General features: G+C 41.4%; 1 protein-coding gene across 4 annotated transcripts in view; it reads left to right on the top strand.

Annotated features, from left to right (window-relative positions):
• The window catches only part of PTPRM (protein tyrosine phosphatase receptor type M), an 805217-nt gene that overhangs the window by 726956 nt on the left and 60454 nt on the right, over nt 1-17807 (top strand). For all 4 annotated transcript variants that reach the window (XM_058277381.2, XM_058277380.2, XM_058277379.2 and 1 more), the window contains one exon: nt 17417-17514. In XM_058277381.2, coding sequence (XP_058133364.1) covers nt 17417-17514 — 98 coding nt within the window. The remainder of the gene's footprint in view (nt 1-17416; nt 17515-17807) is intronic.

Genomic DNA, 17807 nt, shown 5'->3' with positions numbered 1-17807 from the left:
TAAGAGATTTATTATAGGAATTGGCTCATGCAGTAAGGGAACTGGTAAGTCCAAATTCCATAGGGCAGACCACAAGTTGTAAACTCAATAAAGATGAAGTTGGGTTCCTCAGGGGAAGCAGCACGTTGGAAGCTCCAATGAAGGTGATGTTGAATTCCCCCAGAGGCAGCAGGATGGCTAAAGTAGAGATGGAAGTTCTTTCTGATGGCTGAAATCCTCAGTTCTCCCTTTAAGGCCCTCAGCTGATTGGGTGAGGAGGCTTCCTCATTGCTGACGGCTACCTCCTTTGTTGATATTAGACGTCACCAGCCATAGATGCAATCAACTGACTAATGATTTAAATCCACAGAATACCTCACAGTAACAATCAGGCCAGTGCTTGCTTGACCAAACAACTGGACACCCAGCCAAGCTGACACATGAACTTAACCATCACTGCCATCCAGACAGGCCTCCACAGCCATGGCCTTATCACCGTCTACCTCTTATTCTCAGAGATGCCACATGCTCAGTGTCATATCTGAGGACACAAGTCACACTGGCAAAGACCACAGGGCCAGATGTGTAAAACCAGACAACAGCATAGTTCTTTACAATGAGAATGACACTGTCCACCAGACAGAATGGCCCTACCACCTGGCATGGACATCTATTTCTGCTGGCCAGCAAGAAAGAAAGAAGCATTGGCAGAAGACTACTTGATGACCAGGACACCAGAAAAAGGGGTCACAGAGTTCATTCATTTATTCAACAAGTGTGTACCTACTGCCTGATAGAGAGTTGACACCAAAAAAAAAAATGTTCAATAGAATACATGAATGAGTCTATGCATGAGTGAGTGGATGAATGGATGGATGGATGGATGAACTGGTAGAGTCTGTGTGCCATACAACATTTTTTAAGTTTCCTAGCTGCTAAAACAAATACCTTACAATGGATTGACTTAATAATAGGAATTTATTGACTCCCACTTTCAGAGACTAGAAGGCTTGCTTCCTCCCATGGTTGGTATCCTTTGGATGGCCAGCAACCTTTGGGATTCCTTGGCTTTTCTTTTACATGGTAATTCCCATGGCAACGGTGTGTCCCTTCTCCTCTTGTTTCCATTGACTTACGGCTTCTGGCTGCAACCCAGAGCATCTTTCTGTGTATCCAGTTTCATTTTCTTGTAAGGGCTTCAGCCATCTTGGATTATAGCCCACCCTTATTCAGTTTGGGCTCACCTTAACTAATAGCACTTTTTTTTTTCTTTAATACATTTTTAATTTATTTTTAAAAGATACTTAGTTATATGAAATTTTACATAAAAAGATTTAAGGGATTCCCATATGCCCTACTCCCCACACCTCCCATCCTTCCCCACTTAACAACTTCTTTCACTAGTGTGTTACATTCATTGCAATTGATGAACACATTTTGAAACAGTGCTACTAAGCATGAATTATAGTTTACATTGTAGTTTGCACTCTCTCCGACTCAATTCTGTAGATTACGGTCATATATATAATGACCTGTATCTGTCTTTGCAATGTCACCCAGGACAATTCCAAGTCCTGAAAATGCCCCTGAATTATACCTCTTTATCCCCTTCCCTGACTTCAGCACCTCCAGTGGCCAACCCATAGCACTTTCAAAGGTTCTATTTGCAAATGGGTTCACACCCGTAGGACCGGAGGTTGAGACCTGGACATGCCTTGGGTGGAGGACATGATTCGATCCCCAGCAGCAGTTCAGGCAGTAGAATATCTGCCAGGCAGAAAGGTCATCTGAAGTGTCTACATCCCAGGGCAATTTGGGAGCAGCATTATGTCCAAAACCTATGAATCTTTCTAAGTTAAGGACTGGTCAACTCCTCTTCTTACAAACTCTTTCTTTATACATCCTAAATCAAGGCACTGTCTTTGGAGATAGTCTATCTTGTGCAGCCCTGTTTGTGTCAATCCACAGCCCTCCCTTCCTCATGTATCCCTTAACTAATCAGTCTTAGCTGTCTATAAATATCATTTGTTGATAATTTTTAAAAGAGAACCTAAAAAAAGTTTCCTCCAAAGACTGTCAGCTGGGAGCAAACTTTTATGTGAAAATTATAAAAATGTGGGGCATGACGGTTTACAGTGGAAATATTTACAGAGCCTTAGCTACTGCAAAACCATTGAAACTCTGCTAGAGTGACTTCATTCAGTTCGCTATTAATCCACTTTACTTCTACATTTCTTCCACATTTTTAATAAGGATTTTCAGAAAGACAAATATGGCTTGTATTTTTCCCAGCTCAAAATTCTCCTTCAGGCATCTGAACCAATAAATAATAGTGCTTTGAATAATATACTTGACTTTACTTGGCAAGTCATCATCGTAGCTGAGAGTTGTCAGAGCACCAGGGAAGGTCTACATACTATATAAAGAAGCTTTTGTCTCCTACATTCTGGTTTCCAGATGGAGATGAAGACTTGAAGTTATTTTCCAGTAGAATTGAAAGAATTTTTTTAATCAAAAGCTTGGCTTTCAGTAAACAGCTTTTGTTTTTATTCTTCCAAGCAGCAGCACTTCAAATACAAATTCTACATCAACTGACAATGTACTTCCAAGCTAAATTGTTCCCACACTTCTCAGTAGGTTCTAGGTCATGTTTTGGATTCATTTATTATAGCCTATTTGAGAATGATTTAAAAGTATTATCTGGCAAAATGCAATATTCTCTTGTTTCCAAATTTAAATACGGTAGGGGGGCTTTGAGAAACTGTGGTTTATATACAGGCAAAGAGTGACCCCTCGTGAAGGATAAGTATTCCAAATGTTCAGTGCCAAGTTCTCTCTGCAGAACCATCCCACGTTTTACCACCCATCTGTGGTTTTCCAAGAGAGAATGACCAATTGCTACCAATAGCTCATTCACAAACTTCCTTTGAAACAATCATCTCTTCACCAGATTAATTTCCAAAGATACTGGCCAACTGGCCAAATGGTCCTGTTTCAGAGACATATCTCATCCTTGGGCTCTTATTCAATTTGCTTATTAACAGTGAGAATGTTTAAAGATTAATTACAAATTAAAAGGTGAAGCCAAAAATAGATCCTGTTAGGTAACTTCTATTGTGTCATTTCCATGTCATTCACAAGTGTAAACATGTCCCTCGAGTAATTAAACCTGAGTTAAAACAAAATGATTTGATGACCAATGATGGCCTGTTTTTAAGTGGCACCAGGTCTTAGATTATCTTAATACAAATGCTTTCTAAATCTTTAAGAGCAATTCAGAGGCAGAAAATTGTAAATAATTTCCAGTTGGTAGAAACCTTAAAGATCTTACAGTCCCCTCCCCTTGTTTTATAGTTGAAACTTAAAGCATCCATTGATTTAAATCACCTTCATCCATACAAGTTCAAATGACCCATGCATGCAAAACTATTTTCAAACCACTTATTCTAATATTAATACTTTACCAAAACTTTGTGGTGTTCGACATAGGAGAAACCTAACTTGCTAAAGAGACCTGGTTTCCAGGAAGGTCCTTTCATTCAGCTTCAAGGAAGAATTCTGAAGTCCCACCATTCTTCCAGATTCAGCCTTCTGACAGGACAGAGTTGCATTTAAATACCCAGGTACTTTCCAGGGTGTTAACTTCCCCAGCACCTCCAGCACCATGGACACTTGCAAAGCCGAGCCATTCTTTCAGGCCTGGTTCATGCAAAATTGAGTAAATATGTCTGTGCACCTACTAAGTGCTAGCTCAATCCTGTATTGAGAATTCAGTAGTAATCTCAGAAATTACACAGGGCAGGTATATATAAAAATGGCATCCAACTATAACTAGTTTGCAATTCTGTTGCGACATCCAATTTGGGGACTTCTTTAAGCTATTTCTCTCCCCTCCCTACTCCATCCCATTTAACAGATAAAAAATTGAGACCCTCTGCAGACCTAGAACTCTCCTCCTGGTTCTTGGAACCAGTTGCCTTCACCGCTCATAAGCCCAGTTCTTAAAAAAGTGTGTCAAGGCAGCAAAGAGTTCAGGAAGTTTCTGGCCATTGCAAGTTACTTTTCTTTCTTGCTTTCTCACCCAAATTGATGCTGCTGGAAATTTCCTGATGCATGGCCCTGTAATGCCATTAAAAATTTGAGATTGCCTGCGCTGAGCTATGTCTAGGGAGTCAACTGATCTCTCTTTTATTCACTTATTACATTTATTTTCTTTTTTCTTAAATAAAAGCAGATCCCACTTGTGTACTGAGAAATGTTTAATTGGAGAAGATAGAGACTAATGAAAGCTTTTATTTCTATGACAGTGGCCCCTGAAGCATGTGACTATAGGTTTTCCCTTCCCTTTACTTCTCCCTGACAGAAGGCAGCCAGATCCTTTGGGTCACCAAACCCTCCATTCTGAGGGCTGCCATTCTCTTCAGACTCCTTGATTGCCTTCCCCCTCTCTGCAGCCACGAGCAAGCACTCAGGCTCAGTTGCAAGGGTCCTCTTTGGAGAGAGGCTCTAATGAATGCTCTGTGACTCAGCCAGCAGGAGGCTCTTGTGCTGTGAACATCTGTCATGCTCCTCCCTTCCGAAGCAGCACAAACTTTCTGCTGTGCCTCTTCCCAGCATTCCATGCAGCATTTCCATACCACCTGTCCCAGGGCTCAGGGATCACAGGTCCCACCAGAAATGGTATCTCTACCCCTGCATCAGAGAGCAGATTGTTGTCACAACACTCCCCACCACCCTTTTCTTCTTTTCTCCATAAGAGTTTCTCTTTGGAGACCTGCTCTTTACCCCTGTCACTCAAATCTGATTTGTCTGCCTTTTTCAGCCCACTTTCCCTGTCAAGAATAATAGCAGTCTGTGCATTCTTGTTCAGAGAGACACCACTGGAACAGAGAATGTTTACGTTACCGCTGAGGAGGGATGCTCCTGGGGGATGGCTGAATATAGCCTGAAGAGAAACAAAAATCCAAATTATGGTTCACTTAGGTAGATGGGGCTTTCAGAAATGATTCCCCTGACATTACAGTTCCAAGGGCAAAGTCACACTGGGAATCACCCCGTGATCGCTTTTACTCACAAATATGCCTTTGTCAGATGTATGAAAAAATTAGTCCGAAAATTCCTTCAGGATACAAACACGTTTATATCAGTAACCAGATAAGACTTGTTTTTCCCCCCAAGAGGCAATAAGGCATAGTGTTTTATAAGGGTATAAACTCTTGAGTTAGACAGTGTCGCACTAGATAATAGCACTGCACGTGTGGCCATTTCCTCATCTGTAAAATGGCAATAAGGTAACCATTGAGCACCGCCTCCTAAGACTCTTGTCAGAATTAAGTGACACATGTAAAGTACCTATAAGAGTGTCTGACCCAAAACAAGCTCTCAATAAATTAGCTACCATTTTTTTTTATTGACTTTGTAATAATATTACATTAAAAATATATATGTGAGGTCCCATTCAACCCCACCCCCCCCACCCCCCCTCTCCCCCCCAACAACACTCGTTCCCATCATCATGACACATCCATTGGATTTGGTAAGTACATCTTTGGGCACCTCTGCACCTCATAGACAATGGTTCACATCATGGCCCATACTCTCCTCCATTCCATCCAGTGGGCCCTGTGAGGATTTACAATGTCCGGTGATTACCTCTGAAGCACCATCCAGGGCAGCTCCATATTAGCTACCATTTTTATCATCATTTCGATCCTGTGGATTCCAAAGGACACACCTCTCAACATACACTCATATACACTCATATAGTTTTCATAAAAGCTAATGCGCTCAAGACCTATGAATGTTGGCTTCCTACAAGAATAGATCAAGGGAAACCATTTACATTTTCACTAGTATCCTTCACCCCCTCCAAAGTAAAAAGATTATCATCATGCTATTGACTTTTAAGCAAAAGACCAACATGGGAAGGAAAGACAATCAGCTATAGTTAGAAACTAGGAAAACATATTTGACTTCGATTTTTGAAATCTTATGGGATTTGAGGAGTGATAACAGCAGGGAAGGCCAGGCCCCACATCCTTGTGCTCTGAAGGCTTCCCAACGCCTAGTGATGATTGGACTACACATCAGCAAAAACAGCTAAATTTCAAAGACCAGACAAACTCATTCTTCATAGGTTTTATCCAAAACAAATTCTGAGATAAGAATTACACAGGGGTGGTGTCTAGACTGGCTTTTGAAGGGCTAAGTCTCACCAAAGAGCAAAATGGGGCTAAGATATGATCTTCTGGCAAACAATTAATGTATTGATTTGGGGAGGAGAGGAGGGCTGCAGATGGGAAATGGGGAGGCAAGAGTCTCCTTAGATATTGCCAGAAACCACTGCCACATTCTCTCCACCCCTTCTCAGCTTCCTCTTCTGGGGTGGGGCCCCAGCAGGCTCTCACCCTTTCCACTAGGCCTCCCTCTCCCTCTTCCCTTCACCTCAACCTCTGGTGGCCCAGCAGAGCCCTCCACCCCCCGGCTCCAAAGCTGGAAGAAGGCAGACTCAAACTAGCCCTATATTCCTCTGTGGCAAAGAGAAATTGTTAACAAGGGAGAAGAAGGGAAATCAGAGGGAAACAAAGGGAAAGATGTGCACTTGTGGCCTGCTTCTGCCATCTGTAGGTGTTGGGTGGAAAGCTGGCTAAGCAGGCACAGCGTCTGCTTGGCTAGAGGTAGACCAGATGCCTCAAAGAGACTAATCAGGATCTGAAGCAATCAGAAGGCAGAGAATAGATTTAGGTTGGCTGAGAGGAATCCTCCAGGTTTCTTCTGAGATCAACTCTGCATAATGGAGTTCCAGGAAATGCAGGTGCACCCAAGATTGCATGTCAGCTCAGGAAGAGGACTGAGGAGTCAATAGTTGATGATGGTTTGATGATTTTAAGGAGTTACTGTTATCTAGAAGATTTTATTTTGAAATGATTTATTCAAATTAATTTTAACACATATAGCTTTTAGTTAAGAGAGGGGAAGCTCCCAAAAAGTTATGGCAAATGTAGATCTCAAAGCCCCTGTTTTCATTCATGTTGCTTTTCAGAGGTCTTTAAATACTAAGTAGGGGAATGGGATAAATTACTGAGTACTTGGTTCCAGTTGTTTTACAGTTTACTTTCTAAAAATTTCTTCTTTCTCTTATTTTATTGTGACTTGAAACATAGTTAAAAGTATGTGGAAATGCACAAACTTTAGCCCAATAATGATAAATTAAGGAAAACCACAATAAAAACCATGAAAGAGTAAAAAAAGGTATAACATCCCAAAAGTAATTATAATAATGAGTAATTGAGATGGAAAAACTCTGTTGGAACTAAGATGCTAGGTAATAATAATATGGAAAATAGGAAGGTAAAGAGTAGAGTTTAAAATACGCTAAGTTCCTTTTATTTTTTTAGAAAGAGAAGAGTTATTTTTGAATTTATCATTCAGACCTGTCAAGTAATATCTACTATATTATGCTTTATCCTTTTTGTGTTTTGAATTGTTTCATAGTTATTTTTAATTGAATAAATGAATAGCATGTAAGCCAAATTATTAACCGAAAAGAGATAATGGTTGCAAGGGTTACAGCTGCAATTACAGATTGTTTCCCAGGCAATTTTGCTGTTTACATGCAGCCTGTCCACAAGGGTTTGGTTTGTAACAATTTTCTTTTAATTAAATCTGATATAGTTGTGTTTGGTGTCCAATCCAGGATTTCATATAGTCTCAGTAATGCACCTAGAAACAAATATTTCATGAAACTAATTATTGAGAAAAAGTCATGAATGTTTGCACAGTTAATGGTGTCACACTTTATTATTTGAGTCTGAAGGGAGAATTTTGGGCAATTTTATGAGTGAAATGTAAACCTCAACATGTGGATTATGTGTTTCAGAGGAAATGCTATTCATGGATACAGCAGGAAGTGTATCTAGTTGTAGGAATGAGAAGAACACACACCTGTCAGCCAATTTAGAAGGAAAAGAGCATCAGCAAGTACCTGCTCAGCAGACATGAGCCAGGTGAAGGGGAAAAACTCATTCAGTAGGAAAACCCACTCCAGTGTAAAAAGACGAGATTTATCATTGTGTGTGAACCATGGAAACTTATTAACCTAAAACACTACTTAACTTCATTATTTAAATCGTGGCTTTTGACATTCCTTCTGGAAAGGTCTATTATATTATAGTTCCAATGCCTATTTTCTCTTATTTTACTGCCTCTGATTAAAATTCCAATGGACTGGTGAACACTTCTCACCCTATAATTCCGGACATAAAGTATGCTTCATGTGAGAGCTATCCTAAGAAAATGTTATTTTAACATGCTGCTAATTATGCTTTTGAATTTAGGTTAATTAAAATATTCCCAAGATTTCCCCATCATAGAACAACACTCAGCATGTTCACTGCTAATCCATTAGTTTAGTCTTATTGTTTCTGTTAAATGGTGATTTTTTGGGATATACTGAGCAGTTCTGGAAAATGAGCAGATCACATCACATTCACCCAGCCATCTCAAGTTTGGTTTTCTTTTCTGCAGCTGGAAACCAAAAACAACTCATAAAAATTCCATGACATTAACGTAAGTAGCCTCAGGGAAGAGCAAATGCATTTATCAAATAAATGTTTTTAAGGATTGTTAATACAGAAGGTAACTTTTCTGTGTCACCATTACTGCTTTTGTGATACACAAGGCTAGTTCAGTCCTTGAAAGCACTCTGGCATATTTTACCCTTAGCATTTCACTCCTGTAAAAATGAAAAGCGACAAAATGTGAAATTACAGATGTAAGTGTTAAGGAAATACCATACTGAAAAATCATATAGAGTTTTATAATAAAAACTGATTCAGAAGCCACTAAAGGGACATCTCAAGCTCTGAATTTTTAATAGCTCTCTTTATAATACTTATCATAGATTGGTGCCAGCAGTGACAATGACAACAATTGGATCGAAAATGTAAGGCCACTTTTACTGATATAGCAAGAGCTTTAAAGTAAATCCAAAAACCCCAACCCATCATTTGCTGCATTCATATTCCATCTCAGGTGGTCTTCAGTTCTAATGGGAGGGAACTGGATGCTGGAGAACTTCACAATGCCTAACCCAGGCCAGGGCTGAAAAGAAAGCCTTCTGAGTGTTCTGCAACTTCTTTGCCCTTAGAGTTATTCCCATTGTCTCTGTACCTCTGGCATTCACCAGGATCCCACTCCCCACACACACCCTTCCATTCCCTGCACCACCCCAGCATAGCTCAGGCTGTGAATGCACAGGCTTTGTCCCCATTCTCTCTGTGTGCAGTTCAGTTCATCCTGAAGTAAGACCAGCAAAGTGAGACTGATCCATTTGGGATCCCACCTTTGCCACTGCCTCACCTTATGTGCAGCCTTAAGAAAGTCACTTAGATTACTTAGCCTGTTTCTCATCTTCAAAATGGAGCTGTGCATCCTTCCTGTGCTGCACAATGAATAAATAAACAGTGCACATCAAGCCCTTCTCAAATCACAGAGCCCAGGGGGATATCTCCTTGTGTGCCTCTTTTAGTTGTTCACTGTCCTTGTCAGCTCCCTTCCTAGCCATCCTTGCTTTCTTGCCCTCATTCCAGCCCAGAGTCCTTGGTTTCTTTGATGGCTCCCAACACAGAAGACTTCATTAAGGAATAACAAGATCAAGGTTCTCTCTGTGTGTTGTCCAAAAATGTTCTCCAAGGGCAGCGCCAGCCATCACCCACCAGTTCCCAAGCCAGCCTGGGCTCATAAGAAGGCCCTCTGAACTTCATCTCCACCAACAGAGAGTCGGTACACCCTTGCCAAGCCAGGGCACTAGGTCAACTAGGGGCTGTCCCTCTGCCCGGGATGGCTCTGACTTCTCCAACCCCAAGGTTGAGTGTGCTACTCATATAGAATCCTCCCCTAGAGCTACATTATGCTTTCCAGATATATCGCTACCTGGAAATTGTTGCCACTGTGGTAGTTTCTTCCAGGCTGGACACTGGCCTCTGTTGGAACGTGCCCAGGGACCCAGTGGTTTAAGGGCTGACTCCACGCTGAAGGCAGCACAGCGCCTTCACCCTGTCACCCTGTTCCCTCCTCCCTCTTCGGCTACCCACACTTTGCCATACCTGAGGCAGAGCCTACATCTGCTAAAACATCATCTGCTTTTCAGGCAAATCCCCTATAATCTGTTCATAGAACCAAACATTTCTGTCTCTTGTTTCTTCCTTGGACTTGCCCAACCTTAGAATCCAAAGCTCCCGTGCTCCTCTTCTTTTCTCTGTTGTGATTTTTAACATCTCTCTTCTCTTCTGCTCATCAGATCTGAACTTCCTCACAAGATCGCTCCACTCATATTCCCTTTCCTCTCTCCAGTGCCATTGAGCCTGCTCCTGCCGAACATTCTAGCTGAGAGACCACCACACATGCCCCCCATCCTCATTTCCATCCATCAAAGCCCAGACCCTTCCTTTGAGAACTGTGCCAAATGCCTTGTCTCCAACAATAGTTCTGATGTTTCTTTGCAAGCCAGACATAATCTCTTCCTGATTTTAAATACTGTAGAAACACTCATATATCACTTAACCGACAGTTGTCTTCTAACGTTTTTGCTTATGTACTCTCAAAAGAAGTCTGAAAAAATGGCACACCCCCTTGAACACTTTAAGGTGATATCCAGAATTTTCATCATATGTTTATTTGTTCATTGGATAAACAGTATTAAATCATTTCTAAGACAAAATAAGATGAGGATTGATGTGATTAGAGTATTTTTCTAAATATTTGGTAAATATATTTTACTACATTACAGATTAAAGCACACCAAACCTGAAAGAAAACTCGGAAAACTTTTATCCATTGGACTTCATCCAAGAAAAAATTCGAAGGCCCCACAAAACAGTGCAGTTCCATTTTCAAATATGAGCATGTCTAGACTCTACTGCTTCAGGTGTTCAGGACTCAGAATACCCCTTTTCTAACACCAGCTCATGCCCCTAACAGAAGTAGGACTAAGACGGGAAAAGAAGCAAACTCTGTATTCCTGGTGTCGATACTTCAATCCATGCCTTTGTTTCATCATAGCTGCAGGTTTCACACTTGGGCAGTGACCTCAGCAATGTTTGGGATGGGGGAAGGGTTTCCCTTTTATCAAGTATGAGAAAGCCCTTCATGAATGTAGGTTTACACTCAGGACAATCCATTTTAGCAAAGTACAGATAGAAGTTCATTATCTGGAAGGAAGTGCTTTCCCAATGACCCATGTACCCCTTGGAAAGTCTTGAACAAGTCGCCAGGGGTGAGCTCTCTCAGTTTGAATTTTAAGTATCTTAAGACACCACCTTCCTGTACTTTGTGCTAGGGCATACTTCGTTGTTCCTTAGCCCTGCCTTATAGGATTACAGCTATGCTTACATTGCTCACCTTTGTATTCCTCGCCATGCCTCAAAGAATTCCCAAGTGGTGGAGTAGGCTAAATGTTTAACCGTAGCATACAGAGGTTGCAAACTCAAATCCTCACTGGGGGCAGGGCAGTGCTGTAAATGAGTGTCTCAAGCCAGGTATACACCCATAGGGTGCAGGGAAATGGTAGGAACAAATGGTACAGGCCCGTCTTTGCAGATGGAAAACTGCCAAGGAAGGTGGGCATTGGAAACACAGGGAGCACAATGGAAAGAAACAGGGTCCCAGGACCTGGGGCTTAGAGAACTTGCATAAGGACGTGACTTTTCAGCTGTTAAAACTGGGAACAACAGCACGTGTGGACTTTAATGATGCAGAAGTGGGAGGGCATCAATAAATAGAGAGGTAACCAGCCTTGAGCTGGGCTGGGCCACATTTTGGTTTTGCGCTAAGAGCAGTGGAAAACCTTTGGGATATTTTTATCAGGTTTACATCTTTCGGAGATCAGCTGTGGCTCGGGAGCGGAGGACTGATGGGAGGGAGACCCCTATATGGATCCAGGGAGGTTTGCTGACAACCTACTTGAGGAACTCAGGGGAGAGATAATAGTGGCTTGGAGTAGGACGGGGCATGGCAATAGAGAGAAGTAAATTGAGGAAATACTCCTGAGTGGCTATAGCTCAGCATAGAGGAGAGGTGGGGGCTGGTGGAGAAGGCATGAGAGCTAGTTCTGATCAGAAGGTTGGATTTGAGCCTATGAGCAGTGGGAGGCAACCGGTGGTTTTAAAGTGGAGAACTGACCTCAAGGACAAACTTTGAGAGAGGCTGTTCCCTTGTGTTTGGTGTGGATTTGCTTCCATTTCATTCTGGCCTGGACCAGAATACTTACGCAGTACACACCTGTTGAGTTAAATTTAACATACAGGTAGAAGCACTGTGATATAACAGAGCAGATGCCTGGCTCAAAGTCAGCTCCGTAACTCACCAGTCGCATGACCTTGGGCAACCTATGTGACCTCTCTATGCCCCTGTCTCCTTTCAGTAAAATGGGGGCAAACAGGAGTACCTTTTTCATAGGATTGTTGTGGGCTTTAAATTTAATGAGATAATACATGCAAAATACTTTGAATAGGGCCTGGGAAATCACAGGTGTTAGAAAGCGTTAGGTTTTGCTCTATTTATGATGGAACACCCAGGTTTGTATTTGCACCAACTTGCTTTTCAAAAACTCTAATATGCCATTGTGAGCTTAAAGGACCTTGACTTCTCAGCAGCCCTGGTGAACACAGAAAGCCTACCCAGAAAAATTAGAATGTGAAAAGAATGGGCACGAGTCATCTATCAAGGTTGTAAATTATGATTTTTTAATATCTCTCCCTTCCTATGTACTAGAGAAATCGTCTCACACAATGAAGCCCATCCTTGAATGCCTTTCATGTCTGCTTTTCAAGCTTTTAATTTTTTGTATTGTGCTCTAGTTCTGCCTGCCTTTTTCCCCCCTCTGGGAATTGGCAGTGGTAAGAATGGCCCCTCTGCACATCTCCTTCTCAGCAGAGGTCTGTATGTGCCAACTATTGTGGGGGAAATGGAATGTATTACTGGCCTGACATTACTGAAATTTCTAGACTCTGCCTTTCAAATATAATGGTCCCACAGGGGAACAACTGCTGCGAATGACCTTCTTGCCTATTGTGCAAACATCTGTAAATGCCCAGGGACTCCCACCCAGACAGAAACTGCAGCATGGGGTGCCAAAGGCAGCTGTGTATACCTGGAGCATTGGCAGTTTTTCGGAGTTGTTTACCTGAAGTTTTGAATTCCTTTCTCTTGGGAGTTTAGCTGCTTGTCCACTCCTAGAGAATCCCAATGACCTCTCTATAGATTATTTCCCTTGTGGGGAGGGCGTTTGCCACACAGTGCTCAGGAATCTGATGCCAGCAACAGAGGAAAACGAACCCTCCTGTGGTTTTCCTCCCATTGTTTCAGTCTCTGGAGGGTGTGGGTGCCGAGAAGACCGTTGGGGATACTGGGCCAGCCCTGCGGGTCCACGGCTTACCACGGTCTCCACCACTCAGGCTTCACCAAGAGCACAGTGGAGTCACTGTCTGGGACAGAAACGTCTACCCCTCCCCTCCAGAACGCCTTTTGATTTTATCAGAGGACAAGTGTCTGAGAAATAACTTATTTAGATCTCAGGAAATAATTTGAAATGTATCAAGGAGAAAAGAAAGATAGGATTGGCCCATTGTACATTAAAAGCATTATATTAGGGTGTCTTCCTTCTTCCATCACCCCCTTCCCAAATTAAAAAAAAAAATTAACAGGATTTGAATGAACATTCAAGAAAACATCTTGAAGCCTTGACCAAAAATCTCCAAAAATACCCCTGAGCAATTTTATTGTCAGGCTACCATATTAAACCAGGCCAGGGAGATGGCCAGCATGGCAGGAATCCACGGTGGCACACGAAGAAGGCAGAAAGGACAGAGACGGAGAGGTCAGCTGCTCCCAGGAGAGATGGGCATCCTTGCTTGAACTTGCTTTGTTCTTTCTGGGATCAACTCAGGACATCTTCAATTTCATTTTCAAATCTTAACTCCAAACTTTTTAGTTCTTCTGGATGTTAGCATTTAAAAGACCTCACTTCATTCATTTTTCTGCCCTAATCTCTTCTTTTTAGTCCAGGCCAAGGGGCAAGAAAACCATGAAGACTAAGGTACATGTTATCCACCCAAGTAAGCTGACAATGTCTTAAACACCCTTTATTTTAAAGATAACCCAGACTTAGTCATGCAAACATTCAAAACTCTTGCCATTTTAACTGATGCTAAGCCATGTTTCTAGAAGACATTCTGTTTAAGTCAAGTTCCTTCTACATCGGGGAGGAAAGGGGTCCCTTGAATCACAGATGCTGCACACAGCACCAGACCAATCAGTAGACTCAAAGCAAATAATTGCCTGGGCATCACAGTCACACCTCCATATAAAATCACCTGAAGGGTAGGTTAGAAGGTAGGAGCCTTGTGCCCCTGATGTGTGGATCTCTACCAGGGGAGATTTAAAACTCCCCCAGACCCAACCCCTGATTCAGGCCAATTAAATTAGAGTCTCTGAAGTTAAGACATCAGGGCTTTTTAAAATGCCGCAGTGATTGTAATTTGTAGCCAGAGTTGAGAACCATGGCTTTGATAGAGCAGTCACTGGCAAGATAGGATTGTCCTCTGGTGACTGGGCTGATGGACTGAGTTAAGTTTTGAGGTCAAGTCATGAACTGGGGAACACAGAGACCAGCTTCATGGTGAAGAGCAGCACTCAGAGGACTGAGTGATAATTGCACTCACTTCTGAAAAATTCCCTTGCAAAACATGGCTCCCTTTTGATGAACTGGGAGAAGATCTAATGCTTCTACAAGTAGTCTTTGAATTCTAATTCAGAAAGGGAATCATACAAATAATATTACATATTCATATTATTTGACATATAGTATATATTTCATATATTTTAACAGTAAAAAATATGTATTCATGTGCATTCAGGCTTATTTATTCATTCATTTACTCAGTGAGCCTCCGCTAGATGCCTGGTACTCCATCGGACACTGAGATTATAGTAGTAAACCAAGACAGCCATAGAACTTGAAATAAGTAATCACAACGGTGAGGAATGCCAAGAAAGATAAGTAAGGAGCTGTTTGGAAGCAAAGAATGGGTTCTAGGTTAGATTGTCTCTGGGAGATTCATATTTAAAAGAATAATGGCTTTTCCTTCCCCGTAAAAACACTGTCCATGGTACTGAACATCTACTTCATCTGCTATAGCCATTTCCATCAAAACTGTAACTGGAAGCTTCAGAGTCAGTGGCACAAGCCTGCATATCTATTGATGGGAACAAAAATATGTCTAGTCCATCCCCTTTATTTCAGAGATAACAGTGAAAAGACTGCACAAAGATGGACTCAGGGTATTTTTTTTTCTCCTGAATAGTACAAGCTATTAAGTCCACAATGAATGTACCCTGGTGCAAGCTAGAAATGTAGTGATTGATAGAATCTGTTGTCTGCTGGCTCCCTCTGTAACCTTAGATTAAATATCACTTAAGCTTTCAGCCTGTGTTGCAGAAGAATGGAACACACATGCTAAGGCACATGGGCTGATGGCTGGTGTGGTTTTGTGGTAGGTGGTATGCATGTCCCATAAAGGGATTTGACACAGGGACACCAGGAAATCAAGTCAGTGTTCACTGAGAGGGTAAGAGTGTAAGAAACAGCAAGGGTAGAATGACAGGGCTGTGCTGTGGCAAGAAAGGAGGGAGGCTTTGACAGTGAAGCAAGAGAGAAGAAATTACAGAAGAAGATATTGATAATTGGTCAAAAAGAATGTGAGGTGAATGAAGGTGTTTCTCAGTTGTGCCAGTATAGCTCAGAGTCCAAGCATCAGTAAACAGATAAAGTATTTAAAAAGTAACTTTAAATATATCAGACTTTTCATTCTAATACTTTACTATTTACAAAATGCCTGAGTGTGCATAAACTCTATGAATGCTCAAAATAACCCTGAGGGGAAAGCAGACTTGGCCCAGTGGATAGGGCATCCATCTACCACATGGGAGGTCCGCCGTTCAAACCCCGGGCCTCCTTGACCCGTGTGGAGCTGGCCCACACGCAGTGCTGATGCACGCAAGGAGTGCCGTGCTATGCAGGGGTGCCCCCCATGTAGGGGAGCCTCACACGCAAGGAGTGCGCCCCGTAAGGAGAGCCACCCAGTGCGAAAGAAAGTGCGGCCTGCCCAGGAAATGGCGCTGCACACACAGAGAACAGCAAGATGATGCAACAAAAAGAAACACAGATTCCCATGCTGCTGACAACAACAGAAGTGGACAAAAAGAAGAACACACAGCAAATGGACACAGAGAACAGACAACTGGGATGGGCGGGGGGGAAGGGGAGAGAAATTTAAAAAAAAAAAAAGGACGCTCTCCTTTAAAAAAAAACAAACCCTGAGCTATATTATTGTGATCAATATGTAGATAAGGAAAAAAGTTACACCAACACTCACAGTAACTCGATCAAAATCACACAGCCAGTGAAAAGGCAGAGGCAAATCTCAAGTTCAAACATTTGAGCTCCAAATTCAGTAATTTGTAATGTCAAAATACAACAGTATAATTATGTTCTCAACATTTCTTCAATTCTGTGTATATCATGTTACTATACAGGTCTTTGAGATTGTATATCTCTCATTTACTTGTCTTATACAGATTATATAAATTTATTCTGTTATATTTTATACCTTCAAGTATGCATGGGCATAAATTAAAGTTTTGGGTGTTTTTTCCCATCTGTAAAAAAAGCACTTTTAAGTTCCAAGGTTCTGTGTGTATCTGTACCGCTGGCATTTTATAATACATATTTCCCCTCTCTTTTTTTCATCCCATAAGAAATAGCTTTCTAATACCGAGATCCCAAGAGCTAAGGAAGTAGATGCCTGCTCATGTTATGCTAGAAATCTTTATGTTCTATGAGAAGAAGTACAACTGCTTAAAACTCTTAACTCATCTCTCACTTTAGAAAATCAAGTGGGGAAAAGTGGATTAATTTGACAGATAGCACAGAATAAGAAAAATAGTAGAAACAAGAAAAGACCATTTTTCCTAGAGAGGCTCATTTCATACCATATACCATTTCCCTGGGATATCTGCCAATTGTTAGCAGAAAGAGTAATGTTACACATTTTTAAAAATTTCTCTCTTGAGTATTACAGAGATAAATAACTAAATGATGGAGAGGTAATGTTCTTTCATGGTAGTAGTTTAAGAAGAGCAAAAAGGGCTCAATGCAGATAGGTTTGATGACATGAGAAAATTCAACCATGAATGACAAATTTGATATTTCTATAGGTGCTGTTATAGAAAGAGTAGAAATGCACCCTAACTCTAGAGCCATGTCCATTTAATAAAGTGCGGGATCTGAATGTGGTATTAATCGATTTATTTGCAAGCCCCAGAAATTTTCCAGTTGAAAATTTACAAAGAAAAAAATCTCTGTTCCTTTTCACTTCAGGACCAATGCAAGAAACCATCTATGATTTCTGGAGGATGGTATGGCATGAAAACACTGCAAGTATAATTATGGTGACAAATCTTGTGGAGGTTGGAAGGGTAAGTTGGATTTATACCTTAAATGACCATTTTGTTCATTGCATACTTTGTAATATAAAGTAAGGTATGAGCCAGGTTTTTGAAGTATTATATGTACTCCATAAAACCTTAACTACTACATCTCCTCCTATTGCTGTACTGGCTTATAAATTATCAGTAAACATAGCCTGAATTGCTTTCATTTGTTGCGATAGCAACTGATGGGAAAGGCACTCAAGATTTAAAAGCAGTTGTTATCTGGCTATATTGAGCACACAAAAACACCTCGAAGCATGAATGCTTGTTCTTGGGAG

This window comes from Dasypus novemcinctus, chromosome 16 (genome assembly GCF_030445035.2).
Source record: "Dasypus novemcinctus isolate mDasNov1 chromosome 16, mDasNov1.1.hap2, whole genome shotgun sequence".
NCBI lineage: Eukaryota > Metazoa > Chordata > Mammalia > Cingulata > Dasypodidae > Dasypus > Dasypus novemcinctus.
Note: the sequence above shows the minus strand (reverse complement) of the source record. Positions and strands in the feature narration are given on the sequence as shown.